Consider the following 25,997-nt stretch of genomic DNA (forward strand, 5'->3'; position numbering starts at 1 on the left):
CCAATATTTTGAAGTAAATTTTGAGGGAACTACAAACTATTCCATTTCCTTCTGAGAATGCAGTGTGCTGAAACAACTGACATTGCTCCAAGCAGTCAGTTCCTAGTTTTTGTCCATTAACATGCATGTCAACAGTCAGAAATCCCTAATATGTGAGTCTCCTGTGGAAATTAAAGGCTGTTAACATTAATGGCCGTTAACATCTTGGAAGGGTGTTAAATTTCTTTGCCAAAATAATCACCAGGAAAAAAATAATTTGTGACTCTGAGGAATCTCAGTACTCTGTGCACAGATGGTACATCGTCCAGATTTAGCAACAGGAGTACTTATAGTGCCTCGGGGGAAGCGCCGCCCATCACAATCATGCTTGCTTGCTGACACATACTAGCACTGAAGGCTCTTCCAACAAGCCCAAAAGCAGTCTTTCCAGCTACCACAGAAGTAGTCAGTTTCAGGAGAACCATTTTTATAATCAAAAAGGATCAAAATATAAAATTTACCTTTGCTTGATTAAACTTTTGGTAAGAGTTTTGTTTCTTAAGAGAAAAGAGGTGTTAGTACAAAAGAATTTATTCCTGGCTCAGTTTACTTGAGGATGCTTGTGCTTAGTGAATGAGTGTAATCTTCCCATTCAAGGCCTTCTAGCTATTACTATGGGTTTGGCAGAAGAATCATAAGCCCTTTTAGCTGAGCTGTCTCTGAGTAGGTAGTTAGAAGTGACGATCGTGAGTTCTCTGCTGCTGGAGGAAGCATCTCTGTGGGGCTGGTTATGAATGAAAAGCTCTGTCGTGTCTGCGTAGGTATGTAGAAACCCTCAGAGCCCTTGAAGCATACTGCCTTCAGAAAGCCTGAGGACTGAAACTTGGGTTTACAATCGTTTCACCTTTGCTGTTGCATCCAAACAGGGATGTCAGTGCACTCCTAGGGTCACAGAGAGTTCTTAGGTTCCTCTCATAAGCCTTCCGTCTTCTGGAAAGTGAGGGCGGAAGCTGAGGTCACATTTGTCACCACATACCTTCCTCAGGATTTTCACCACTTTTCATCAACACAGAAAGGAGCAACTTTTTAGATGCCAAAGATGATGTGCCAATCTGAAACCAGGAGCCAGGAGCTTCTTCTGGGTTTCCCACGCAGGTGCAGAGGCCCAAAGACTTGGGCCATCTTCTGCTGCTATCCCAGGCCACAGCAGGGAGCTGGAGTGGAAGTGGAACAGCCGGGACTTGAACCGGTGCCCATATGGGATGCCGGCATCCTAGTTACACCACAGCGCTGGCCCTAGTTCATTTCTTTTTAGCACCAACTAATTGTCCATTATCTAAATGGGCCACAATTTGTCTCTGTTTACCTGCTTGGTTACTTCCAAGCCTTGGAGATAGGAATGAAGCTAATATAAACATCCATGTGCAGGTTTTGTGTGGACATAAGTTTTCAGCTCCTCTGAGTAAATACCAAGGAGCACGACTGATAAGAGTATATTTGGTTTTGTAAAAAGCTGTCAAACTGTCTTCCAAAATGGCTATATCATTTTGGATTTTTCAACAGCAATGAACAAGCATTCCTGTTGCTCCACATCCTTGCCAGTGTTTGGTGCATAGCTTGCACCCTTTTCCCCTTGTTGCCCTCAATTGCACAGTCACTTTTATTCTCTTGACATTTAAAGAGATGATTGGAAATTTTCTCATGGGTGTGTTATATCATCTTAAACTCTTTGTTTTAGATCGTAGATTTTAGGAAAAGTAAGGGAAACTTTTAAAGCAATTATGTTGATACATTCTCATGGAATCTTCTCAGCAGCCTTTTAAGATATTAATATCCTTGCATTATAGGTAAGAAATCTGAGATTCGGTTACATTCAGAAATGTGCCCATCTTTTCAAGGTATCCCCTTCTGGTAGATTTGAGTCTGTACTTTGGAGTTGTATTCAGCTTTTACCACCCAGAAATTAAAGTGGGTAAAGAGTCAGGGTACATTGAAAGTTACCTTGACAACAGAACTATCTTTTTTTTTTTTTTTTTTTTTGACAGGCAGAGTGGACAGAGAGAGAGAGACAGAGAAAAAGGTCTTCCTTTTGCCGTTGGTTCACCCTCCAATGGCCGCCGCGGTAGCGCGCTGCGTCCAGCGCACCACGCTGATCCGATGGCAGGAGCCAGGTGCTTCTCCTGGTCTCCCATGGGGTGCAGGGCCCAAGCACTTGGGCCATCCTCCACTGCACTCCCTGGCCACAGCAGAGAGCTGGCCTGGAGGAGGGGCAACCGGGACAGGATCGGCGCCCCGACTGGGACTAGAACCCGGTGTGCCAGTGCCGCAAGGCGGAGGATTAGCCTAGTGAGCCGCGGCGCCGGCCTTTTTTTTTTTTTTTTTTTTTAAAAGCAACCTTAGAACAGGATTTCATTTTTACAAAATAAAAATCTATGATGAATGTTTCTAAGCTGATTTTTAAAAAACATTTTTAAAGTTTATCTATTTGCAAGGCAGAGAGATAAATGGACACAGAGAACAAGAGACCCCAACTGCTGTTTCACTCCCCAAATGCCTGCTATAGCTGGGGCTGGACCAGGCTCAAGCCAGGAGCAAAGAGTTCAATCTAAGTGCCGCATGTGTGTGGCAAGGACCCAAGTACTTGAGGCGTCATCTGCTGCCTCCCAGGATGCTCATTAATAAGAAGCTGCAATCGAACTCAGATCTCCAATGTGGAATGCTTATCCACTTGGCCAGATACTCACCCCATAAGCTGATTTTAAAAGAACTAGAATTAGCAAAAGGTACATAGGCAGTACAACTATTGAACAGAGACTAATAATACCACATATTAAAAAATAATTTTTAGTTTTAAGTGTTTCCACAACTTTTATCATTTAAGGATCACAATGACTTCATGAAAATACTTCATATAATCCAAAATAGATTCATTTGTACCATACTAATTTATTTGAGGTGTACAATGAAATACATAGTTGATTTGGTTAAAAAATTATGTTACTAGTTAGAAAACAACTGGATTCACCAAACTGTTGAGATTAACTTTGGGATTTCACGTATTAGTATGGAAGGATGTTTTCTAAGTAGTTATCTACATTTGTTCCTGTGGTTTGACCATGTCCCCGCCAAAACTCATTTTGAGGCATAATTCTACAATACAGTTTCAAAAGGTGGTATCTTTGGAGAGTGATTAGGTCGTAGAATCACCACCCTTATGAATGGACCAGGTGTGTCTCTCAAGGCTGGGTTAGAATTCATGGGATACATTGGGTCTGGCTGTACTAGATTAGTTACTGTGGGAGCCGGTTGTCACAAAGCAAGGTTACCCTTGGTGTTTTGGGCTCCTCTGCGTGTGCCTGATCGCCAGTCTGACAGCTGCTCTCACTGTGTGATGTCTTCCACCCTGCTAAGACACAGTGTGAGACTCTCATCCCAGGCAGCTGCCTGATCTTAACTGCTCCACCTCTAGAACTGTGAGCTAAATAAACCTCTTTTCCTTATAACTTAGCCAGACTCAGGTATTTTACTAAAGTAACACACACACACACACACATACCCCAAAAAAATCAAAGACACATTTTTCAAAATGACCTCCTTTTAAATAATATGTAACAGACGTAATGTTTTTAATATATCAATATATTATAATTCAGAGAAAAGCTTAATTATTTTACATATTTAAAGAAATTTTCTCAGGTTATTGTGAAGCAAGCACATTTTGCTTATAGACATCAGTTATAGACAATCCGGGGCTGGCACTGTGGTGTAGTGGGCTAGGCCTGTGCCTACAACACGGCATCCCACAGGGCACCAGTTCATGTCCCAGCTGGTCCTCTTCCGATCCAGCTCTCCGCTGTAAAAGGGGAAGTTTTCCCTCAGGAACTGACAACTTTGTTTAGTACTGCTAACGTTCTTTTCACCTTCTTTTAATTTACACTAGGGAAGACTGTCTTGTTTTTCAGCAGATAAATTAGGATACAGTCATACATGAAATTCTGCATAGGCGTGTGAGTGAGTGGTCCAAAACTGTGATTCCTCTTAGATCTCAAAGCAATGACGGTCCTCAAGGCAGATTGTAGAACGTTGTGCACAGTGTGAGATTTCAGTCTAAATGCATGCAAAGACATTCTGTATTTAGTTGTTTGATACTATTTAGCAAATCACTGCAAAAGTGCCTGTAAACAACAGGAATCCTTTATTATTTTTCCTGTTTGTGTGGATTAGGGATCCAGGAAGAGTTTAGGTGAGCAGTCTGGAGTCTCCTGAGGCTGTAGTTGCACCTGGGCCACAGTCGTCTGCCGGCTTGACTGGGGCTGGAAGATCCAACCCAAGACAGGGCTGGCAGGCTGCGCTGGGCTTGGTAGGAGGCAGCCATGTCTGCTTCATGTAGGTTTCTCTGTAGGCCCTCAGGGTTGTCCTCCAGCAGGATGACCAGCTTCCCCCAGGGTAAATAATCAAGAAAGCAAAGCAGAAGCTACAAAGTCTTTTATGATGTAGGCTTGGAAGTTACACACCATCTCTTCTGCTGTATTCTCATGTTTATACAGACCAGCCTTAACTGGATGTAGGGTGGTTACTACACAAGAACGTGAATACCTACATATAAGGGTCATAGAGGCTCATCTTGGAGGCTAGTTATTACAATATCAGACGTTTTTTATTGAGATACGTGTATGTGTGCATGCATGTGTGTGTCTGCCTGCATGTATGTATGTATGTAATGGGGGGAAATGAAAACCAGCTACCACCTAATTTGGGATAGTGGTTTTCTTTGGAGAAAGAAAGATCACTTTGCTTTAGTGTGGTAATTGAACCAGAGCAAGGCTGGAATGAAGTAAGGACTCTAGTTACAATGAAGCTGATAGAAGAGGTGGTGGCGGCCTGGTCTAAGATCCTGGTTGAAGAGAGAATTGGAGAGATTTAGAGATGTTTAAAAGTGGAATGAAGAGATGTGGTGACTAATTACTTCTGAGGAGTGTCAGGTTCTGGCTCTAAGAATAGCCAAGGATACCAGCAATATTCTGGCTTGGGCAAAAGTTAAATAATGGTGCTGGTATTGATTGAGAGTACAGATAGTTAAGAGGAGATGTATTCAATTTCAGGATTTTTGAGTTTGAGGTCTGCCCACGGGAAAACCAGCCAACAATTGAATGTAGCTTTGAGATACCACCAGTATTGACATGGTAGCTGATACTTTGAAAGGATAAGAGATTGCCTAGAGAGTGTATGGATCGCAAGACACAGAGGCCTAGGGAAGAGCACTTAGGAATTTTTAAGGAGCAGAGGAAAAGTAGGCTATGAAGGAAAATTAGAAAATACAGATAAGAAGTTAGAAAGCCTCAGAAGCCAAAGGGATAGCTTTTTACAAAATAGGGGTTTGGCGGGAGGGTGGTATTGGTGGGATGGTAACCATCATTAAATGCTCCTAAAAGAGGCAAGTTAAGGGTTCAAATTCCCGCAGGACTTGGCAACCTAATATATGTACATTGGATTGAACTGTGTGGGGGTGACAACCTTGCTAGACGTAATTCCTCTTAGCTGTACAAGAAGGGTGTTAGTTTGTATGGTCTCTCTGGCCTTTCGTACTAAAATGCTATGATTATGTCATCCATTTCTGATGCAGAGTATTACAGAAAGTGGGGGAGGAAAGAAACAATGGCAAGCTCATAGTCACTGAATTCATCCATATTAAGTTCAGCTCCAGGTAGCTTTGTAGCAAACATCCCAAATGGGCTTCCTTATTATATTAGTTTCTTTTCATAGGACCTAAGACGTATATAGTCATGTTCATAAAGTGGTAAATTTAAGTGACGATTTTGCCCCTGATTTTGAATACCAACCAAACCACCTAATTTGCTTTATAAGCTTTTTTTTTTTTTGAAACTTGTATGAGGGTACTTCAAAATGTTCTTGGAAAGTGGAACCAAAAAATACATTTATTTTGGTGAAGAGAGTTTGAAATCCATTCATATATGAGATCTTCAGAAAGTTCATGGAGGGGCAGGCATCTGGTACAGTAGCTTGGGTCACCTACATCCCATATCACTGTGCCTGGATTCAAGTCCCAGCTCCACCTCCAATTCCAGCTTCCTGCTAATGCACACCCCGGGAGGCAGCAGGTGATGGCTCAAGTAATTGAGTCCCTGCCAAGCACATGGCAGACCTCGGTTAATTTATAGGGTCCTGGCCAGCTCTTACAGGATGTGTGATACAGGAGCACATCTACACATACAGGATGTACAGATGGAAGATCTTTCTCTGTCCCTGTCTCTTTCTCTCTTCCTTTCAAATAAAATGAAAATACATTTTTAAAAGATTTATCATTTATTCTGGAAGAGTTATAGAGAGGGGGAAAGAAAGAGAGAGGGAGAGAGAGGGAGAGATCTACTGGTTCACTCCCCAGATGAACACGCTGGCCGGAGCTGGGCTAGGTCGAAGCCAGGAGCTTCTTCCAGGTCTCCCATGTGGGTGGCAGGGGCCCAAGCACTTGGACCATCCTCTGCTGCTTTTCCCAGGCCATTAACAGGGAGCTGGATCAGAAGTGGAGAGCAGCCAGGACAAGAGGGATGTCAGTGTCCCAGGCAGCAGCATTACCTGCTACACCAGAATGCTGCCTCCGAAAATAAATGTTTTTAAAAATTTTGGACATTCATGGAGAATGTGTATTATGAAAAAAATGTACTTGGTGGTAGGTGTTGTTGCACAGTGGTTTAAGTTACCCCTTGGCACATTCACATCCCATATCAGAGTACCTGGAGTCAAGACCCACCTCTACCTTCAGTCTAGTTTCCTGGGAGGCAGAAAATGATGGCTTAAGTACTTGAGGTCTTTCCACCAACATGGGAGACCTGGATGTAGTTCCTGCCTCCCGGCTTCAGCCTGACCCAGCCCCTGCTGTTTGTGGGCATTTTGAGAATGAACCAGATAGTGCTTACTCGTTCTCACTTTGTCTCTCTGCCTTTCACATAAATAAATAAGCTTTAAAAACACCTATGCATTTCAAACTTTTTTTCATCAAAGTAAACATATTTTTGTACCATTTTCCAAAACCTTATGAAGCACTCTTGTCTTTTATTACTGTTTTTCTGACCCTGATGACTTAAAAGCACTTTAAAAAAATCGATTCCTTCCTAGGGTGGGTGTTTGGAGTAGTAGTAGAGGTGCCCATAGCCTGTATCTGAGTGCATGGATTTGATTCCTGGCTGCAGCCCCTGACTCAGCTTCCTGCTAATGTGGACTCCGGGAGGCAGCAGTGATGGCCCAAATGATTGCATTCCTGCCCCCCACATGGGAAACATGGATTGAGTTCATGGCTCACTGCTTTGGCACCAGTTGGAAGCTGGTGTCAGTATATGGAGAGTGAACCAGTGGATGGGAGCTCTGTGTCTCTCTGCCTCTCAAATACAGACTTTAAAAAAAAAAAAAAGAAAAGAACAGATTTGTATATTTATTTGAGAGGCAGAGTTACAGGAAGGAAGAGAGAGAGAGGGTGATCTTCCATCCTCTGGTTCACTCCCCACGTGGCCACAATGGCTGGAGCTGGACAAATATGAAGCCAGGAGATTCTTCCAGGTCTTTTGTGTGGTGCAGGGGCCCTAGCACTTGGGTCATCTTCCAGAGCTTTCCCAGGTACCTTAGCAGGGAGCTGGATTAGAAGTAGAAGAGCCAGGACTCAAACTGACACCCTTATGGGATATGGGTGCTGTAGGTGGTGGCTTTTCCTGCTACACCACAGCGCAGACCCCTCAAATAAATACATTTTTAAAGAAGTAAAAATGTATTCCTTCTTCAACCCCAAATGTTTGTAGCTCCAGCATTATTTTCCTTAGTTCATACAATTCCATAGCATTTTGGGTTTTTGTTTGTTTTTTAAAGATTTATGCATTTATTTCAAAGGCAGAGTTACAGAGAGGCAGAGGCAGAGAGAGTCCTCCATCGGCTAATTCGCTCCCCAAATGTCCACAACAACCAGAGCTGGGCTGATCCAACACCAGGAGCCAGGAGCTTCTACCAGGTCTCCCATGCAGGTGCAGGGACCCAAGGACTTGAGCCATCTTCTGCTGCTTCCCCAGGCCATAGCAGCGAGCTTGATCTCAAGAGGAGCAGCTAGGACTTGAACTGGTGCCCATATGGGATGCCAGCACTACAGGTGGTGGCCTTACCTGCTATGCTATAGTGTCGGCCCTTAGCATTTTGTTTTTGTACCTAAATCTTATTGTCATGTTCTAGCACTAAGTATTCTTGTTGAAAGCCCTATAATTTCTAGGTTTCATTGAAACACACTGCAGAACATAATTAGATTGTTTCTTTTGTTATTGATGCTGAAATCAAAGCAGAGATTTAAAAAATCTAACAAGTTACTTGATGTGATTCATAATTCAAAAAAATACTTCTCTCTAGAGAATAGTAGCTGACAAGGGTCTTTATTGTAACTGTCCATTGTGACTTCAATACAGTCGCCCTTTATTTTATATATTGTTAAGGGAATTTAGTGATGATTATTCTTTGGTTTCAAAGCGAGAAATCTAACATTTATGGTACAGTCTCGTGCGTGGGAAAGGAGACCTAGGGGATTTATTTCAAAAGCAGTGTTATATTAAACATTTGTCAGCTCTGAAATTTGTTATTCCATGCCGAGTTTCTCAAAGCTTTCACATTTCATTCTTTTGAAAGCCTCCATGTTCTTTAAAGGAAAAAGTTAAACTAGGCGTGAAAGACCTTCACTTTCTATGCTGACTTTGTCAACAGTAATCCCTAAGCACTTAGCTGTGAAACTGATGTTCCAAATATGAGGTGTTTAATATTCACAGATTCATATCTTTTATTTAAATTTACCTCTGCTCCCTGAGATCTGTGGTTAGTTGGTTCTTTTCCCATATTGAAAGTGAGTAATTGGGGTAAAAATATCAGATGAATGTCAGTCACCTTATTTTATGATATCAGCATCATGGAAGAGACAGAAATATTCATGTCAGTGGCTCAGACTTTAAAGAGGCACTAGATTAGTTGCTGAGGATTCTTTTAGGAAAGAGAAATGGCAAAATGTTCATATATCTTCAAACTTTAGGTAGTACATGCTGTATATTAACTTTGGGTTATAATTTTGACCTCTTCTTCCTTAAGAAATATAGACTACCCCTTTGGAAGGAAAAAAGACAATAAAGATTTCTGACTTTGCTTCCTTTTTTCATGTAAAAATTTAAATTGTGTGTTCACAAAGTATTAACTTCTGTAGGAATCGCTGTCCTGCTCCAAACAACCAGAACACCAGGCAAAGTATCTGAAACAACTGTTTTCAGATATTGTACTGTGATCCCTGAAAAAAGAGAAATAAATGGGTTAAATCCTTACAGCCTGAGGCAGTTTCTAAGCTGTAGGAGGTGTAACAGGGAGGAGAAACTGAACCTGGCTGTGTAGGTGAAATGAAGAAAGAGTGTGAATGCCGTGGCCGCTAGCATCTCTGGGACGAAGATCCAGATAGGAGGGAGGCGCGGAGAAAGGGGTCAGTAAGTCTGCATCAGCATCCTCTGGGGCTTTGGATAAATTCTGAACCACAGACTGGGCTAGAACAGCTTCCCAGGCAATACTAATTATCAGGAGCCATAAAATAAATAATTCTGCGTGCACTGATAACAGGGCCAGGCATCATTTTTCTTCCCTCCTGCTGGAGTAGGGAGACTTCGTTCAGTAGAAACTCCCAGAAGAACTGCATCTTGCAGATGAGACTAAATTGTTTCTTGGATAAAGAATTCTCCAGATCTGTTCTTTCTTTTTTCTTTTCTTATTTTGTAAAATTCATTTTATTTATTTGAAAGGCACAGTTACAGAGAGGAGAGGGAACACTATTCCATCACTAGAATAGAGCTAGAGGGCTAGAGATAGGCTGGACTGAAGTCGGGAGCCAAGAGCTTCCTCTGGGTCTCCCACGTGGGTTTCCCATGTGAGTGCAGAGGCCCAACGACTTGGTCCATCTTCTGCTGCCTTCCCAGGAACATTAGCAGGGAGCTGAATCAGAAGTGGAGCAGCCAGCACTCAAACCAGCACCCATATGGGATGCTGGCATCACAGGTGGCAGCTTTACCCAACATGTCATAGCACCAGCCCTCAGGTCAGATTTGTTCTTTAAAAAAGTTTTGGTTTTTTTTTTTTCCTTTCAGTCTTGAAATGATCACACGAATATATAATTTATACAGCTCCAATGTTCAACAATGTAAAATTCAAAATGTCTAGGGGCAAGTATTGTGGTAGTATGGGTTAATCTGCCACTTAGGATGCCCACATCTCATACCAGAGTGCAAGTTCAAGTCCTGGTTCCTCTGTTTCTGATCCAGCTTCTTGCTCATGCATCCTGGAAGGCAGCAGATAATGCCTCAAGTGTTTAGGCCCCTGCCACCCACATGGGAGACCCAAAAGGAGTTCTGGGCTCCTGGCTTTGCCCTGGCCCAGCCCTTTGGTGTTGTGGGCTTTTGGGGAATGAAGAGCTCTCCCTCTCCCTCTTGCTCTCTCTCTCTCTCTCTCTTCCTTTGAAATAGATGAAAATAAATAAACTTTGGCTTATTGCACTCAACATAAATTCTTCCATGTGCAATCATTTTGATAAATGATTTATTTTTGTTTTTCTTCTAGGTTTTTTTTTGGGGGGGGGGTAAAAAAAAATAAGGAAATACACAGTGTGTTAGCATTATGTATAGTAGGACTTCTCATTTCTAACTAGGTATAACCTGGTACCCATCATCAACTCTTCAGCAGCCTCTCCCTCCCTAGCCTCTGGTAACCATCCCTAAATTCGTTAACTTCTATGAGATCACCTATATTTTATTTTATTTATTTATTTTTTTTGACAGGCAGAGTGGACAGTGAGAGAGAGACAGAGAGAAAGGTCTTCCTTTTGCCGTTGGTTTACCCTCCAATGGCCGCCGCGGTAGGCGCGCTGCGGCCGGCACACCGCGCTGATCCGAAGCCAGGAGGCAGGTGCTTCTCCTGGTCTCCCATGGGGTGCAGGGCCCAAGGACTTGGGCCATCCTCCACTGCACTCCCTGGCCACAGCAGAGAGCTGGACTGGAAGAGGGGCAACCAGGACAGGATCAGTGCCCCGACCGGGACTAGAACCCGGTGTGCCGGCGCCGCAAGGCGGAGGATTAGCCTAGTGAGCCGCGGTGCCGGCTAGATCACCTATATTTTAGATTCCACGTATTAGTGAGATCATGTGATACTTGTCCTTCTGTGCTTCGCTTATTTCACTTAACATATTGACCTCCATTTCCATTCATGTTGTTTTAAATGATAAGATTTTGTTATTTTTGTGGCTGTGGATGGACACTTACATTGTTTCCATTTCTTGGCCATTGTGAATAGCTATGCTGCAATATACGTGGGAGTCTAGATGTCTTTCCAATAGAGAGATTACATTTCACTTGGATGTATACCCAGTAATGGGTCTGCTGGATCATACCATAGATCTATTTTTTAGTTTTCTGAGGAACCTCCATACTGTTTTCCACAATGACTGTATTAATTTACATTTCTACTAACTGTGTACAAGGGACTTCTTTTTTCCATATCTTCACCAACACTTTTGTCTTTTTGGTAATAACCAGTTGTGCTGGAGTGAGGTGATATCTTATTGTGGTTTTTCTTTTAAAATGAACCATCTCCACAGGCATTTTTTTTTAAAGATTTATTTATTTATTTGAAAGGTGGAGTTACAGAGAGAGAGAGGCAGAAAGAAAGAGAGGTCTTCTATCTGCTGGTTCACTCCCCAAATGCTGCTACAGCCAGAGCTGGGCTGATCTGAGGCCAGGAACCAGGAGCTTCTTCTGGGTTTCCCACGTAGGTGCATGGGCTCAAGGACTTGGGCCATCTTCTACTGCTTTTCCAGGCTATAGTAGAGAGCTGGACTGGAAGTGGAGCAGCAGGAACTCAAACCAACACTCACATGGGATGCCGGCACTGCAGGGCCCTCATTGTGGTTTTGGTTTGCATTTCACTGAGGATTAGTGATGCTCAGCGTTTTTTCATGTACCTGTTGTCCGTTTGTATGTCCCCCTTTGAGAAATGTTTGTTTAAATCTACTGCCCATTTTTATTTTTTAAGCCTTGTTTGTTTATTTAAAAGGCAGAGTGACAGAGAGAAAGATATTTCCCATCTGCTTGTTCACTCCCCAGATGCCTGCAGTAGCAGGCCTAGGCCAGGATGAAGCCGGGAACTCCAACTGGGTCTCCCACATGTGTGGTGGGAAACTCGAGTACTTGGACCATCATCTGCTGCCTCCCAAGCACGTTAGCGAGAAGCTGAATCATCGTATCCTGTCTAGGTTCAGGAAGTTGTGTGTCATTGTGGCCTTGACCATGCTTCCTACCCCTTTGCATTCTCAGGTCCCTCTTAAATCTCAGTAACTCACATATTACTTCTTATGCTACTGCATAGTTCCATCAGCTTTCTTCATTCTTCTTTTTTCTCTTTCAACCATGAATTTTCAAATAGCCTGTCTTTTTTTTTTTTTAAATAACCTGTCTTTAAGCTCACTGATTCTTCTGTTTCATCTAGTCTGCTGTTGATGCTTTCTATTGCATTTTTTAGTTTCATTTAGTGTACTTTTAAGTTGAAGGATATCTGCTTGATTTTTATTTCCATCTGTTTATCAAATCTCTGTTAGAATATTGGTCATTTCTCTGTGTTCTCTTGAATTTGACTGAGTTTCTTTAAAACAGCTATTTTGAAAAGTTTATCCAAGATCTGGAAATTTCATTTCCTGAGTGGTTGGTTTCTCACATCTTATTTTGCTCTGCAGGTCAGGTCCTGCTTCCCTGGAAACCCTTGAGGGTGCACAGCATCAGCTACGTGTTAGGGCTAAAGTAATCCGGCTTCCTTTGTGGCCGTTCTTCTAGAAATTCTAAGCAATCTGTTGATTTTCTGCGAGTCTAAGGATATTTATGCTATTCCAGCACTAGATAGCACCCTAAGTTGCAGTTTGCCCCCAAGTCTACTGTTGGTATGTTTACTAATTCAGTCTTATAGTGCTCCCCAAATTCACATTTATCCCTAATCTGCAGTTGCTACATTATTCAGTATTCAGTATTCAGTATTCAGAACTGGAGAAGGGCCTAGAGGACTATTCCATCCAAAAAAGCCTCCTCCTGGGCCTTTGGTAGGCTCAGATCCTTGTCCTGTGTCCATAAATACCACACTGCTAGGTAACATCCAGAGCCCTCAGCCCACAAGACCTCTGCAGCCTGAGAGTAGGACTGAAGCTGTCTCTGTTACCACGAAGTGGGGCTCACTGCCTGCAGCCACATCTGTCAGCCACTGGTGATGTTGTCTAGCAAATGAGTGCTCACCTGGGACCACAGAACTCCACTGGGCACTGAAACAGCTCCAAGGTCTCTATCTGCAGGTGCTAGCCTGGAGACAGGGGCTGTTAGAACCTGTTCAGTGCTGAGTTTTACCAAGCTGCCACTGAGTCCCAAAAACAATCCTGTGATTCCTCACTGTCTGCCCAAGATTGTAGGAGGGGAAGAGAGGCAGCTGCCCCTCAGCTACCCAGGCAGGGCCTAGGTAGGTCACACCTGAGTCTCATAGTGGCCAGGCCTGTTGCAGTCTTACAGGCCTACAGAAGGGCTGTGGTGCCATATGCCAAAACAAGTCTGTCTCATCAGGGCAGAAGTTTCCACCTGATACTGGGGCAAGTCCAGAGACTGTCCACAAATACTTGTCTTGGATTAAAAACTGTTAAGATCTTCCCAGCGTTAGGCTTTACTCAACACTGAGTCCCAAGACACAGTCCTGTGGCCTCTTGCTGCCTGCCCAGGTTTGCAGGAGAGTGATAAAGGCAGCTCTTTGGCCACCCAGGCTGGCTCCAGGCTGGTCCCAGCTGGATCCCATAGTCACATACCCCTACCAAGTCCTGGAGGCATGCACCAAGCCTACCAGAGGCCAACAGTGCCACCTGCCAAAGTGGGCCAGACCACCCAGAGCACAGGTCTCTGCCTGAGGCCAGGCAACTCTAGAGACTGGCTCAGTGAGCAGTGATGGGACTGGGTACCTTCTACCTTTATCAGTTGCCTGGTGTACATGCAGCAGACCCTGCTCTGAGCCCTGAGGCCCAGTCCTAATCTTGCTCCCCAGGCTCAGAACTGCTGGAGTTGCCCTTTCTGCCAGTGGTTGAGAGGGGTGTCAGAGGATGCTCCAAATATTCACTCCATGGCTATGGGCCTGAGGGCCAGGGGGACGGGGGACGGGGGGGCGTGAAATCCATGTGACTGAATTTTTCCGCAGTGGGCCTAACACCAGGAATCAGTTTGCACTCCCTTCCCCAGGTGGGAGTCGTCTCTCCACACCCCACTCCCTGGAGCTGGGCAAGGGTTGATTTAGCAACTTTTTTCCTTTTTCTGTTGTTCAGAAGAGTGTGACTTTTCATCTGATTATAACAAGGTGAGGCCCTGTGGTCTTTCCTGGCTTCTGCAGCTCTTGCAAAGGTGACGTGGTGTGTGAGTGGCTGTTCACACTGGTGTCTCTACAGGGAGGGAGTCACCAGAGGCTCTTACCTGCCATCTTGGCTCCAACTTGGAAATACATCAAGCCACACTAATAACCACTAATAATAATAGACCCCCATCCTTGGGTGAGAACAGGAATCATGTGGCTTTCCCTTGGAATGAAATCTAACGGTCATGTTTGCTGGTCTTTTTCAGATGTGACAGTGGTTTATCAGAATGGACTACCTGTGATATCTGTGAGGCTACCGTCCCGGCGTGAGCGCTGCCAGTTCACACTCAAACCTATCTCTGACTCTGTTGGTGTCTTTTTACGACAACTGCAAGAAGAGGATCGGGGAATCGACAGAGTGGCAATCTATTCACCAGGTATTATTTTTCATTTTTAACAAGTGTGTTTGAAAGATTGAGAAAGATAGAGTACCCATCCACCCGTTCACTCTCCATATGCTTGCAACAGCCCAGGCTGAGCCAGGACAAAGCCAGAAGCCAGGAAGTTGATCCAGATCTCCCATGTGGCTCGAGACTACTTGAGCCATCACCTGCTGCCTCCCAAGGTGCACTTCAGCAGGAAGTTGGAATGAGGAGTGGAACTGGGAATCAAACGCAGGCACTCCAATGTGGAATGCAGGTGTTGCGCCCAGCGGCTTAGCTGCTAGGCCGAACACCCGCCCCAGCATTCGTTATTAATTCCCAGGCACGCCTCATTTCCCCCCACGCTGTTTCTAGGCACACACATCACTGCAAAAGAACCCCATACTGTTAACTTTAGAAAACATGTTCTTGATGCCAGAAAAGAAAGTGATTTCTCTTCCAGTCATTCGCAAGAGCTAATTTTTCAGTTTTAGCAAATGTGTTTGCACCGCAAGCCTCATTTAAAAACTACTCACATATAAGGCCATGGGCAAGGATGAACAGTTGGTCATATTTTTATGTTATGGAAACTTTTTATCATTACTTTTGCTGTAGAATAATTTTTCTAGTAATTGAAACCTCATCTCTGGAGATATGAAATATTAGAACTTGTTTTAAATCTTCTTGTGTTTGTCACATAAAAGATTACCAAAATAAAAAGTTTATGATCTGAAAAGAATTTAAAATAAGGTACTAAAAATTCCCATTTGACATCTGTTTTTTTTGTTGTTGTTGTTTATTTTATTTTCATCTACTTAAAAGGCAGAGCAAGACAGAGGGAGAAAGAATGCACTTATATCTGCTTGGTTCACTCCCCAACTGACCACAACAGCCAGGACTGGGCCAGTTCAAAGCCAAGAGCATAGAGCGCCATCTGGGTCTCCCATATGGGTATATTAAGTGGTCCAAACACTTGGGCCACTGCCTGCTGCCTCCCAGGATGCAATAGCAGGAAGTCGGATCAGGAACAGAGCAGCCAGGACTTGAACTGGCACTCCATCATGGGATGTGGGTTTCCCAAGCAGAATGGATTTAACCTGCTGTGCTACAATGCCTGACCCCACATTTCATTTATTTATATTTTAAGTGCCTTAATTTTTTTTCCTGCTTATACTTTGAAAATTTTCAAGAGGCTGGCGATGTGGTGTAGTGAGTTTATGGGCACCGGTTTGGGTCCTAGCTGCTCCACTTCTGATCCAGCTCCCTACTAATTCACCTGGGAAAGCAATGGAGAGTGGCCCAAGTCCTTGGGCCCCTGCACCTACGTGGGAGACCTGGAAGAAGCTCCAGGCTCCTGGGTTTGGCCTGGTCCAGCCATGGCTGTTGCAGCCATTTGGGGAGTGAACCAGCAGATGGGAAACCTCTCTCTCCCTGTCTCCTTTTCTCCCTCTGTTACTCTGCCTTTCCAAATAAATAAAATAAATCTTTTTTTAAAAACTCACAGGATTATCTCTCTTTTTTATTATTATTATTATTTTTATTGACAGGCAGAGTGGATAGTAGAGAGAGAGACAGAGAGAAAGGTCTTCCTTTGCCGTTGGTTTACCCTCCAATGGCTGCTGTGGCTGGCGCATCGCGCTGATCCGAAGCCAGGAGCCAGGTGCTTCTCCTGGTCTCCCATGGGGTGCAGGGCCCAAGGACCTGGGCCATCCTCCACTGCCTTCCTGGGCCACAGCAGAGAGCTGGCCTGGAAGAGGGGCAACCGGGACAGAATCCGGCGCCCCGACTGGGACTAGAACCCGGTGTGCCGGCACCGCAAGGCGGAGGATTAGCCTGTTAAGCCACGGCGCCGGCCTCTCTTTTTAATAAAAGAAGAAAAATTTCAAATTTACTAGAAACCACAGCATTTAGTACAGTAAATACCCATTTACCCTTCACCTGGATTCACTAATTGTTAACAACTGGTGCCTTTCTGTGCTTTAAGTATTTTAAATATACTTAATTCCCAACTTACTTAGTAGTATAGTTGGTAGACCAGGTTGGTAGCTATGCTAGCACTCATCCCAGCTGAATTTCTGGCAGCTAAGCAGTGACTATTCTGAAAAGTTCCAGATGGGAGAAGACTGCATTTTCACCGTTTCCCTCATAGATAGAAACCTATAGCTCTGTGACCAGCCGTATTTCATTTGCCATACAGTTCCATAGGAAAAGCCTGCTGCCAAATCCTCGCAGACCTGAGGCCTGCAAACAAAGCGCTTCAGCCAACCTAAACTTTGGTTAGCATAGAGCTGGAGATGAGGTTAACCGAAATATAAAAGGGAAGAGGTAATTTTTAAAGTCTATTTTGAGGATTGCTTGTTCCCGACCACTCTTGAGGAACTGCGGACATATGACAAGTCTTATTTAACATCCCACAGATGGTGTGAGAGTCGCTGCCTCCACAGGAATAGACCTCCTCCTCCTCGATGACTTCAAGCTGGTCATCAATGACTTCACGTACCTCGTGCGGCCACCAAAGAGAGGTGAGAGAACGGCCTGGACAGTGGCCCAGAAACGTAGGGGTGCCTTTTGGAAAGAACTTGGTTTTTCCCTAGGTTACCTTGAGACACCGACAATATTCAAAGAACGCCGAAAGTTTTACATACAGATAGATTCTGTTTCAGTTGAAGAGCTCATTAAGCCCTTGGCATTTGGCGAATTCATTGACTGAAACCACTTAGATTCTGCCTAGACACTAAGATGCTTTATTATCCGGCAGTCACTTCGTTTGCATAAATGGATGTCTTACCTCACAGAAGTGCCTTCCCTCTGCACCAGCTTAAAGTCATCTTAATAACAATATAGGAGAAAATTTAAAAATAATTCATGGGCTTCCCTATTCTCTTTAACATTGAAACAGATAATAATCATTTTTTTATATTTGAAGGCTCAAGGTCAGCAGTCTGAAAGTCAGTTATTCAATAATAGACCCACAGAATTTCTGATGTGTATATGCCTTATATGAAAAATTGAAGTGCTCACCTCAAGTGCAGCTTTTAAGAGGGCACCAAAAACTCAGTCATCAAGATAAGTAAGATTTTATGGCACTGTTTCTAAAAATTGAAGGTAATGCAAAAAATCCATGGTGAATAAATATCAAAATTTAAAATACATAGTCAATATTTCAGAGTTTTCTTTTCAATCCAGGTTCCATGAGGCTCTGCACAATACTAAAATAGCCCTCTGAAATAGGATTTTTTAAAGGATTTATTTATTTATTTAAAAGGCAGAGTTATAGAAAGGCAAAGGCAGAGAGAGAGAGAGAGAGAGAGAGAGAGAGAGGCCTTCCATCTACTGGTTCACTCCCCAAATGGCCAGTGACCGGACTGGGCCATTCTGAAGCCAGGAGCTTCTTCCAGGACTCCCGCTCAGGTGCTGGGGCCCAAGCACTTGGGCATCTTCAACTGCTTTCCTAGGTCATAGCAGAGAGCTGGATCAGAAGTGGAGCAGCCGGGACTCGAACTGGAGCCTATGTGGGATGCTGGCACTGCAGGTGGTAGCTTTACTCTCTATGCCACTGTTCCGGCCCCTCAAATAGGATTTTAAGCTGTGTCTTTTTTGGTCATTTTCTCACTTTGACATTGTCACTTACTGTTATCGGTAATGCTCCCTCCACCACCATCACTCCCTCTGTTAGCCTCCTAAGATATCTCTTCTTTTGGATTCCGCCTTTGAGAATTGAGTCTTTTGGACAAAAGCTTCTGAGTGAAGACCTAAGTATTAAATGCAATCATAATCTGGTCCACGCCTGGCGTTTTAGACTTCCTCTGTCCTCCTTTGCATGTTACCTGCCTTCCCTGCACCGTGTATTGTTTTCCTAAGGGTGCCATCCCAGTGTTCACTCTCCCTTCCTCGCCTGTGATGGCCTTCTCCCTCTTTCTTCCTAACCCCTACTTCCTCACTGTCAAAATTGCCTTTCTTTGACTGACTCTCGAGTGATTCATTTCTTCTCTGAATTCTACTTTTTTTTTAAGTGTTCTGAAGGAAGGTACTACAGTTTTGTGTTCTGCATTGACTCATGTGGTTATTCTATATTAAGTGAATTAAATAAGTTAACTGGGAAACATTTTGGCTGTCCAGAGGCCAGAGTCTCTTCTTTGTTCAGCCCATATGACAAAGAACTATCTGAAAAACAAGTTTAGAAAAGTATCCTTTAAGTAGTAAGAGTGGAAAAGTATCCTTTAAATAGTAAGACATTATTGAATCAGATTTTATTAAGTTGGGATAACTTAATAGACAGACTAGTGACCATTTATCGCTATGCTAATGTGTGTTTCTTCTTTATACCCTGATTCCCAGGTTAGAAGTTCTCTCTCCCTCTCTCTTTCTTTTTTTTTTTTTAAGATCTATTAATTTGTGGGTACAGCACTGTGGCATAGTGGGTAAAGCTACCACCTGCAGCACTGGCATCCCATATGGGCGCTGGTTTGAGACCCTGATGCTCTACTTCCAATCCAGCTCTCTGCTAATGCTCCTGAGAAAGCAGTGGAGGATGGCCTAAGTTCTTGGGCCCCTGCACCCACACGGGAGACCCTGAAGAAGCTCCTGGCTCCAGATCAGCCCAGCTGCAGCCATTTGAGAAGTGAACCAGCGGATGGAAGATGTCTGTCTCTGTCTCTACCTCTCTCTCTCTCTGCAACTCTGCCTTTCAAATAAAATAAATATTTCTTTTTTAAAAAAAAAAATTTGTGTATTTGCTTGAAAGGCAGAGTTACAGAGAGAAAGAGAGAGGTAGAGATTTGCCACGTAAAGATTTTTTAACGTTAAATTCATGCATCTAGGTTCTCTTAGCTCTGTATGTGCCAGTGAGTGATTCTGTCATCAGATACCATCTCTCACAGAAGCTCAAATAAGTCTAAGTCCATGAATATTTTTTCTGTTTTTTAAAATACAGGAAAGAAAATCTTTTCATTTAATAAAATAAAAAATAGATCTGAATTTTATTTCTACCTTTTTATGTTCCTCTGCCTGATTGAGAAAGATGCTGACAGACAAGCTGAGTAGAGTAAGAGGGCATTTGGATTTCTGTATTTAAAAGGAATGACGTTCATCCAAATGATTGATCACGTTCCTTTTTACTGCATTGTGACTCTTTTTAAATTTTATTTTTGTTTATCTGAAAGGCAGAGAGAGCAGGCGAGTTCCCATCTGCTGGTTCACTCCCCAAATGCCCACAATAGCCAGGGGTGGCCAGGCCGAAGCCTGAAGCCAGGGATGCAATCTGGCTCTCCCATGTAGGTGGTAGGCACCCATCACCTTCTGCTTCGCAGGGCGCACATTAGCAGAAAGCTGGAATTGGGAGCAAAGCCAAGAGTTGAACCCAGACACTGCACCACGGGATGCAGATGTCCCAAGCAGCATCTTAACGGCTGTGCCAAACGCCCACCTCGCCACACTGCTCCTCTTTAGTGAAGAGGGGAAATGGAGGGAAGAAATGGGAAGCATTATAGAACTGCTGTGTCAGGTAATGAGGAGTAACACTAGGGTTTTCTGTATGTATGGGACAGATGGAAGAAATTTGCTTTTCCTAATAAAAGTTAACAATCGTTCATGAAGGAACACTTTGCTAGGACAGTTTTTCACTTTTGACACAAATTTTCTACTTACTCCTTACCCCTTTAGCTTTTTATTTCCTTTCCTATTTATTCTTTTCTCTGTTTATGGCCAGCATCTTGGAACCAGAAATGCTCTATAAATGTGTGTACCAGTTAACTCTAATTTCACACATCTCACTAGGCGTTGAGGACAGAGGGCTTATTCATCACAAAGCCACGTTTGATGTTTATGTAGGATTGGCTGTCCCTGGGTAGTCATGGATTCTCAGCTGTTAGCAACCCCTGTACCTAACCGCAAAGTTAGAGGGCAAAGGCCGGAGAATACTGAAATGGGACAGAAACATGTCAGAACAGTAAGGCTGGTTACAAGCTGCATCACATTCTTTTGGTTCCCACAGCTATATATGTAGCTGGTTTCCTCTCTGACCACTGCAGGATGGGAGGAGTAACTGTTTCTATAATTAGATGAGTTTATAATTTAATCTAAATCCAGAACAGAGGAAAGAATATGAAAAGGAGCATAAAAGCCTTTTATCCCAATCCATGTTCAAGTAGTAATTAACTACCCTTCTCCTCACCCTGGAAAGGAATATACCCTGTGTCACTGGTAATTAAGTTTTTGTGCCAAGGAAAATCGTTTTGATTGGCAACACTAAGCCCTTTTCCTCACGTTGGAGACCTTGCTTCTCTCTTAATGATGTTAGGGGTTTGAAAGGTTGAACAGGCAAACCAAATATCAACAGTAACAATTGCCTTATTAGAGACTCCAAAAGCCCAAACCGTGTTTGCAGTGGAAAAGAAATTTTAAGACCCGTATGTTAGCATATCTCCTCTGCCTTTCTGTACCTTAACTATGCCAGAATTGATGGCATGTACAGAAACAGTAGTAACCATCTAACTGCTTCTTAGTGAAGCACACACTAATCATCCTCAAGTGTTGTTACACATGAGCAGGTTTATTTTCCTTCTTCCTACAACTTTGTCTCTAAATACAGGGACAGACTTTTCAGGGTCAAGAGCACAGCCTACTCTTTTCTTCTACCATAACAGTACCTTAGGGGCTGGTGCTGTGGCATAGCAGGTAAAGCTGCTGCCTGCAGTGCCAGCATCCCACATGGGTGCTGGTTCGAGTCTCAGCTGCTCCTCTTCTGATCCAGAACTCTGCTAGGGCCTGGGATAGCAGTAGAAGATAGTCCAAGTCCTTGGGCCCCTGTAACTGTCTGGGAGACCCAGAAGAGACTCCTGGCTCCTGGTTTCAGATCAGCCCAGCTCCAGCCATTGTAGCCATTTGGAGACTGAACCAGTGGATGGAAAACACCTCTCTCTCTCTCTCTCTCTCTCTCTCTCTCTCTCTCGGCCTCTGTAACTCTGCCTTTCAAAAAATAAGTAAATCTTTAACAAAAATACCAATACCTTAGAACCAAACTGTTGGGGCTGGGCTGGCACTGTGGTATAGCAGGTTAAGCCACAGCCTGCAGTGCCTGCATCCCATATGGGTACCAGTTCATGTCCTGGCTGCTCCATTTCTGATTTGGTTCCCTGCTAATGTACCTGAGAAAGCAGTAGAAGATGTTCCAAGTCCCTGGGCTCACGCACCCATGTAGGAGACCCAGAAAATCTCCTGGCTTCTGGCTTCAGCCTGGAATAGCCTTAGCCATTACAGCCATTTGGGGAGTGAACCAGTGGATGGAACGTCTCTCCATCTCTCCTTCTGTCTCTCGCTTAATGCTGCCTTTCAGATAATAAATAAATCTTTTTTTAAAAAAATTCATTTGTTTAAAAAGAACCATACTGTTCCTATCAAGAAAACCTGGAAAAAAAATAAATCTTAACCTTTTAAGTCCACTAAGTCTTCCATAATACATACTCAGAAAGCTAATACCTAGAGCTGGTACTTTGGCACAATGGGTAAAGCTATCATTTGTGATACTGGCATCCCGTGTGGGCACCAGTTCTTAACTGCTACACTTCTGATCCAGCTTCCTGCAAACGTCCTGGGAAAAGTAACACAGGATGACCCAAGTGTTTGGGTACCTGCAACCCATGTAGGAGAACCAGATGGAGCACCTGCCTCCTGGCTTTGGCCTGGCCCGGTCCTGGCCATTGAAGCCATTTGGGGAATGAACCAGCAAGTAGAAGATCTCTCTCTCCCCCCCCCCCATCTCCTCTCTCTCTCTCTCCTCTCTCTGTGTGTCTGTTTCCTCCCTCTCTGTGACTCTAGCTTTCAAATAATCTTTAAAAAAAGACTAAGAGTGGTCCAAGTTGTTAAGTCAACAACAGGAGTCACTGTGCACCTACTCCTCATGTAGGATCTCTGTCCTTAATGTACTGTACATTGTGATTTAATGTTATAACTAGTACTCAAACAGTATTTTTCACTTTGTGTTTCTATGTGGGTGCAAACTGTTGAAATCTTTACTTAATATATACTAAACTGATCTTCTGTATATAAAGAGAATTGAAAATGAATCTTGATGTGAATGGAAGGAGAGAGGGAGCAGGAAAGGGGAGGGTTGTGGGTGGGAGGGAAGTTATGGGGGGAAAAACCATTGTAATCCATAAGCTGTACTTTGGAAATTTATATACATTAAATAAAAGTTTAAAAAAAATACAAAAAAAAAAAATAAGAAATATAGCCAGCATGACTTAAAACTGAATATTTAATTTGGTCTTACCTTAAACGTAAGTAGCAACATGTTTTTTTGTTTTGTTTTGTTTTGTTTGGGTTTTGGTTTTGGTTTTGGTTTTTTTGACAGGCAGAGTGGACAGAGAGAGAGAGAGAGACAGAGAGAAAGGTCTTCCTTTTCCGTTGGCTCACCCCACAATGGCCACTGCGGCCGGCGCACTGCACCGATCCGAAGCCAGGAGCCAGGTGCTTCTCCTGGTCTCCCATGTGGGTGCAGGGCCCAAGCACTTGGGCCATCCTCCACTGCCTTCCCGGGCCACAGCAGCATGTTAGAGATTGCAGAAATGTCATCTAAGAATACAAAGGATACAAAGTTTCAGTAAGGAATAAGTTCAAAAAATATATAACCTAGTGGCTATAACTTACTACAATGTATTCTTGAAAATTGCTAAGAGTAGATTTTAAGTGTTCTCTTAACACTTAAGTAAGCATGTAAGGTAATGTGTATCTTAATTTGCTGAATATGGCTGTCTATACTGCATACAAATTGGAAAACATGCACATATAAGACAATAATTAGTTAAAAATAAAAAGCAGCACGTGGCTAGTGGCTGCTGATTTCGACAGGACAGCTTTCCAAAGGCTGTGTCTGCAGGCACCAGCCACTGTGCCCTTCAGAGAACAAAGACTTCTTCACCTCCACTTTCCTCATTTTCACCTGAATTTCTTTCTTGGTTAGTCCTAACACAGAACAATACCTGGAGGAGGATGTTTTTTGCATAGAAGGATCCATAAGATGAGTATCAACTTTTAAACTAGTTAAAACTGGTAAAACTAGTTAAAACTCACAATATGAATATTAATTTTTTTTAAATATCTTGATTTATTTTGAAAACCAGAGTAACAGAGAGAGAGAGAGAGACAGAGAAGCTCTCTCTGCTGGTGTACTCTCAGTCGCAATGGCCAGGGCTGAGACAGGCCGAGGCTAGGAGCCAGGGGCATCATCAAGGTCTCCCACGTGGGTAGGAGGGACCCAAGCACTTCCACCATCTTTTGCTGCTTTGCCAGGCCATTAGCAGGGAGATGGATTGGAAGTGTAGCAGCCAGAATATGAACATCCACAGGGATGCCAGCTTTGTAGGTGGTAGCTTTAGCCGGTACACTACAACATCAACCCTGAATATTAACTTTTTCTTTTTTTTAAAGAGATGAATAAGTTTAATGTTTTTGGGGGAAATTAAAGAAATAAAATCTTGTTGTAAAGAATCACCCAGCCCTACTCCCTTACCTGACTCGTTTCTTGGCTCCTGTACTAGAAAGGGAGCCCCAGGGACAGGCACTGTGGCTTAGCAGATAAAGCCACCACCTGCAGTGCTGGCATCCCATATGGGTGCTGGTTTGAGTCCCAGCTGTTCCACTTCCTATCCAGCTACTGGGAAAGCAGTAGAAGATGACTCAAGTCCTTGGGCCCCTGCACCCACATGGGAGACCTAGAAGAAGCTCCTGGCTCCTGGCCTTGGATCATTGCAGCTCCGGCCGTTGTGGCCATCTGAGGAACGAACCAACAGATGGAAGACCTTTCTCTCTGTCTCTCTTGCTGCCTCTGCTTCTCTGTAACTCTGCCTCTCAAATGAATAAATAAGTAAATCTTTTTAAAGGGGGGGGGAGGGAAGGAAGGAGGGAGGGTGGAGAAAAGAGAGAGGAGAGAGAAGAGAAAAAGAAAAAGAAAGGGAACCCTGACAAGTGTGGCAGCTGGGGCCGGGGTGATTGGCACAGGCGTTACGGTGCCCCTGGCTCAGAGCTGCTTGGCCTAGCCACTTTTGAGGTCCCCAAGCCCCAAGGACATCCTGGCCCTGAAGGGTTTGACACTGCTTTGGATACCTGCATCCTATACCAGGGAGCCTGGGCTCCAGTCCCAAGGTCACTGCCAAGCCCAGCTTCCTGCTGATGCACGCTGGGAGGCAGCGGGTGATGGCCCAAGTACCTAGGTCCCTGCTGCCCATGTGGGAGACCTGGTTGGAGTTCTTGGCTCCTGGCTTTACCCGGCCTAGTCCCCTGTGCTTGTATGCATTTGGGGAGTGAACCAGTGGATGGAAGCTCCATTTCTCTCTGCCTTTAAATATCTTTTAATGACTTTTACCTTGGACAAAAGAAACCCGCAGATTTTCTGCCCGGGACAGCATCAGCTGCACGTGAGTGTTCAACAGACTGGGCAGGGGTCTCCTCAGTGACCAGAGAGCCCCGAGCCCCACCCAGGGTGAGGATGAGGCTCACAGGACACCTCAGCTCAGGAGGACGTGGCCTGGCCCTTGGTTCTGCCCACACCACTCAGCCTCTCACAGCAACCGCCACCTCTGTGAATGGGTGCAGTGGCCACGAATCCAGGATCCGCCTGTCTGTTTCACACTCTGGGGAAACAGATTCCTCTAAGGCAGGCATTGGGCTATTTTATTCTGAACAGTTTCCCTATCAGAAGCCAGCTTGCCATGGAAAGTTACCGCAGTTTGATCTAAGACACCTTCTCCAGCCCTAAAAATGTGACTTTACCAGGTGAGGTTGTTCTTCTGATCAGAACCACCCAGGAGTTTGGTGTGGCCATGGTCAGGGAGGCTGGAAGTTGGAGGTTTATGTCATTTCCCAGTCTTGGATCCTTTCCAGTAGCTTCTGGCACGCTGGGGCTGGACAGGCAGAATCCGCCGCCCCTCTTCATACCTTAGAGTTGACAGGGTTGGTTTGTAAGGACTTTGCTGGGTTGATGGTTTCGTTTGTTCTAATCCAGAGCTCAAGTCCACAGCCTTTCACAGGCTGAGATCCCAGGACATAGTGGACAGCAGACCACTCTGATTTCCTGCAGTGTTTCTGTCAGGTGTGGGTGTGGACGGGTCATTTTCTTACAAATGCCACTCTCCCTACACTTTGCCCTGGGAGAGTCCACACACATGTGCCACGTGC

At 44.1% G+C, this 25,997-nt stretch overlaps 1 protein-coding gene across 1 annotated transcript in view; it reads left to right on the forward strand.

Moving 5' to 3' along the window:
- MCU (mitochondrial calcium uniporter) overlaps positions 1–25,997 on the forward strand; it is a 211,110-nt gene that overhangs the window by 160,784 nt on the left and 24,329 nt on the right. The window contains exons 3-4 of the mRNA XM_062214756.1: positions 14,670–14,840; positions 17,243–17,347. Coding sequence (XP_062070740.1) covers positions 14,670–14,840; positions 17,243–17,347 — 276 coding nt within the window. The remainder of the gene's footprint in view (positions 1–14,669; positions 14,841–17,242; positions 17,348–25,997) is intronic.

Source organism: Lepus europaeus, chromosome 17, assembly GCF_033115175.1.
Source record: "Lepus europaeus isolate LE1 chromosome 17, mLepTim1.pri, whole genome shotgun sequence".
Lineage (NCBI taxonomy): Eukaryota > Metazoa > Chordata > Mammalia > Lagomorpha > Leporidae > Lepus > Lepus europaeus.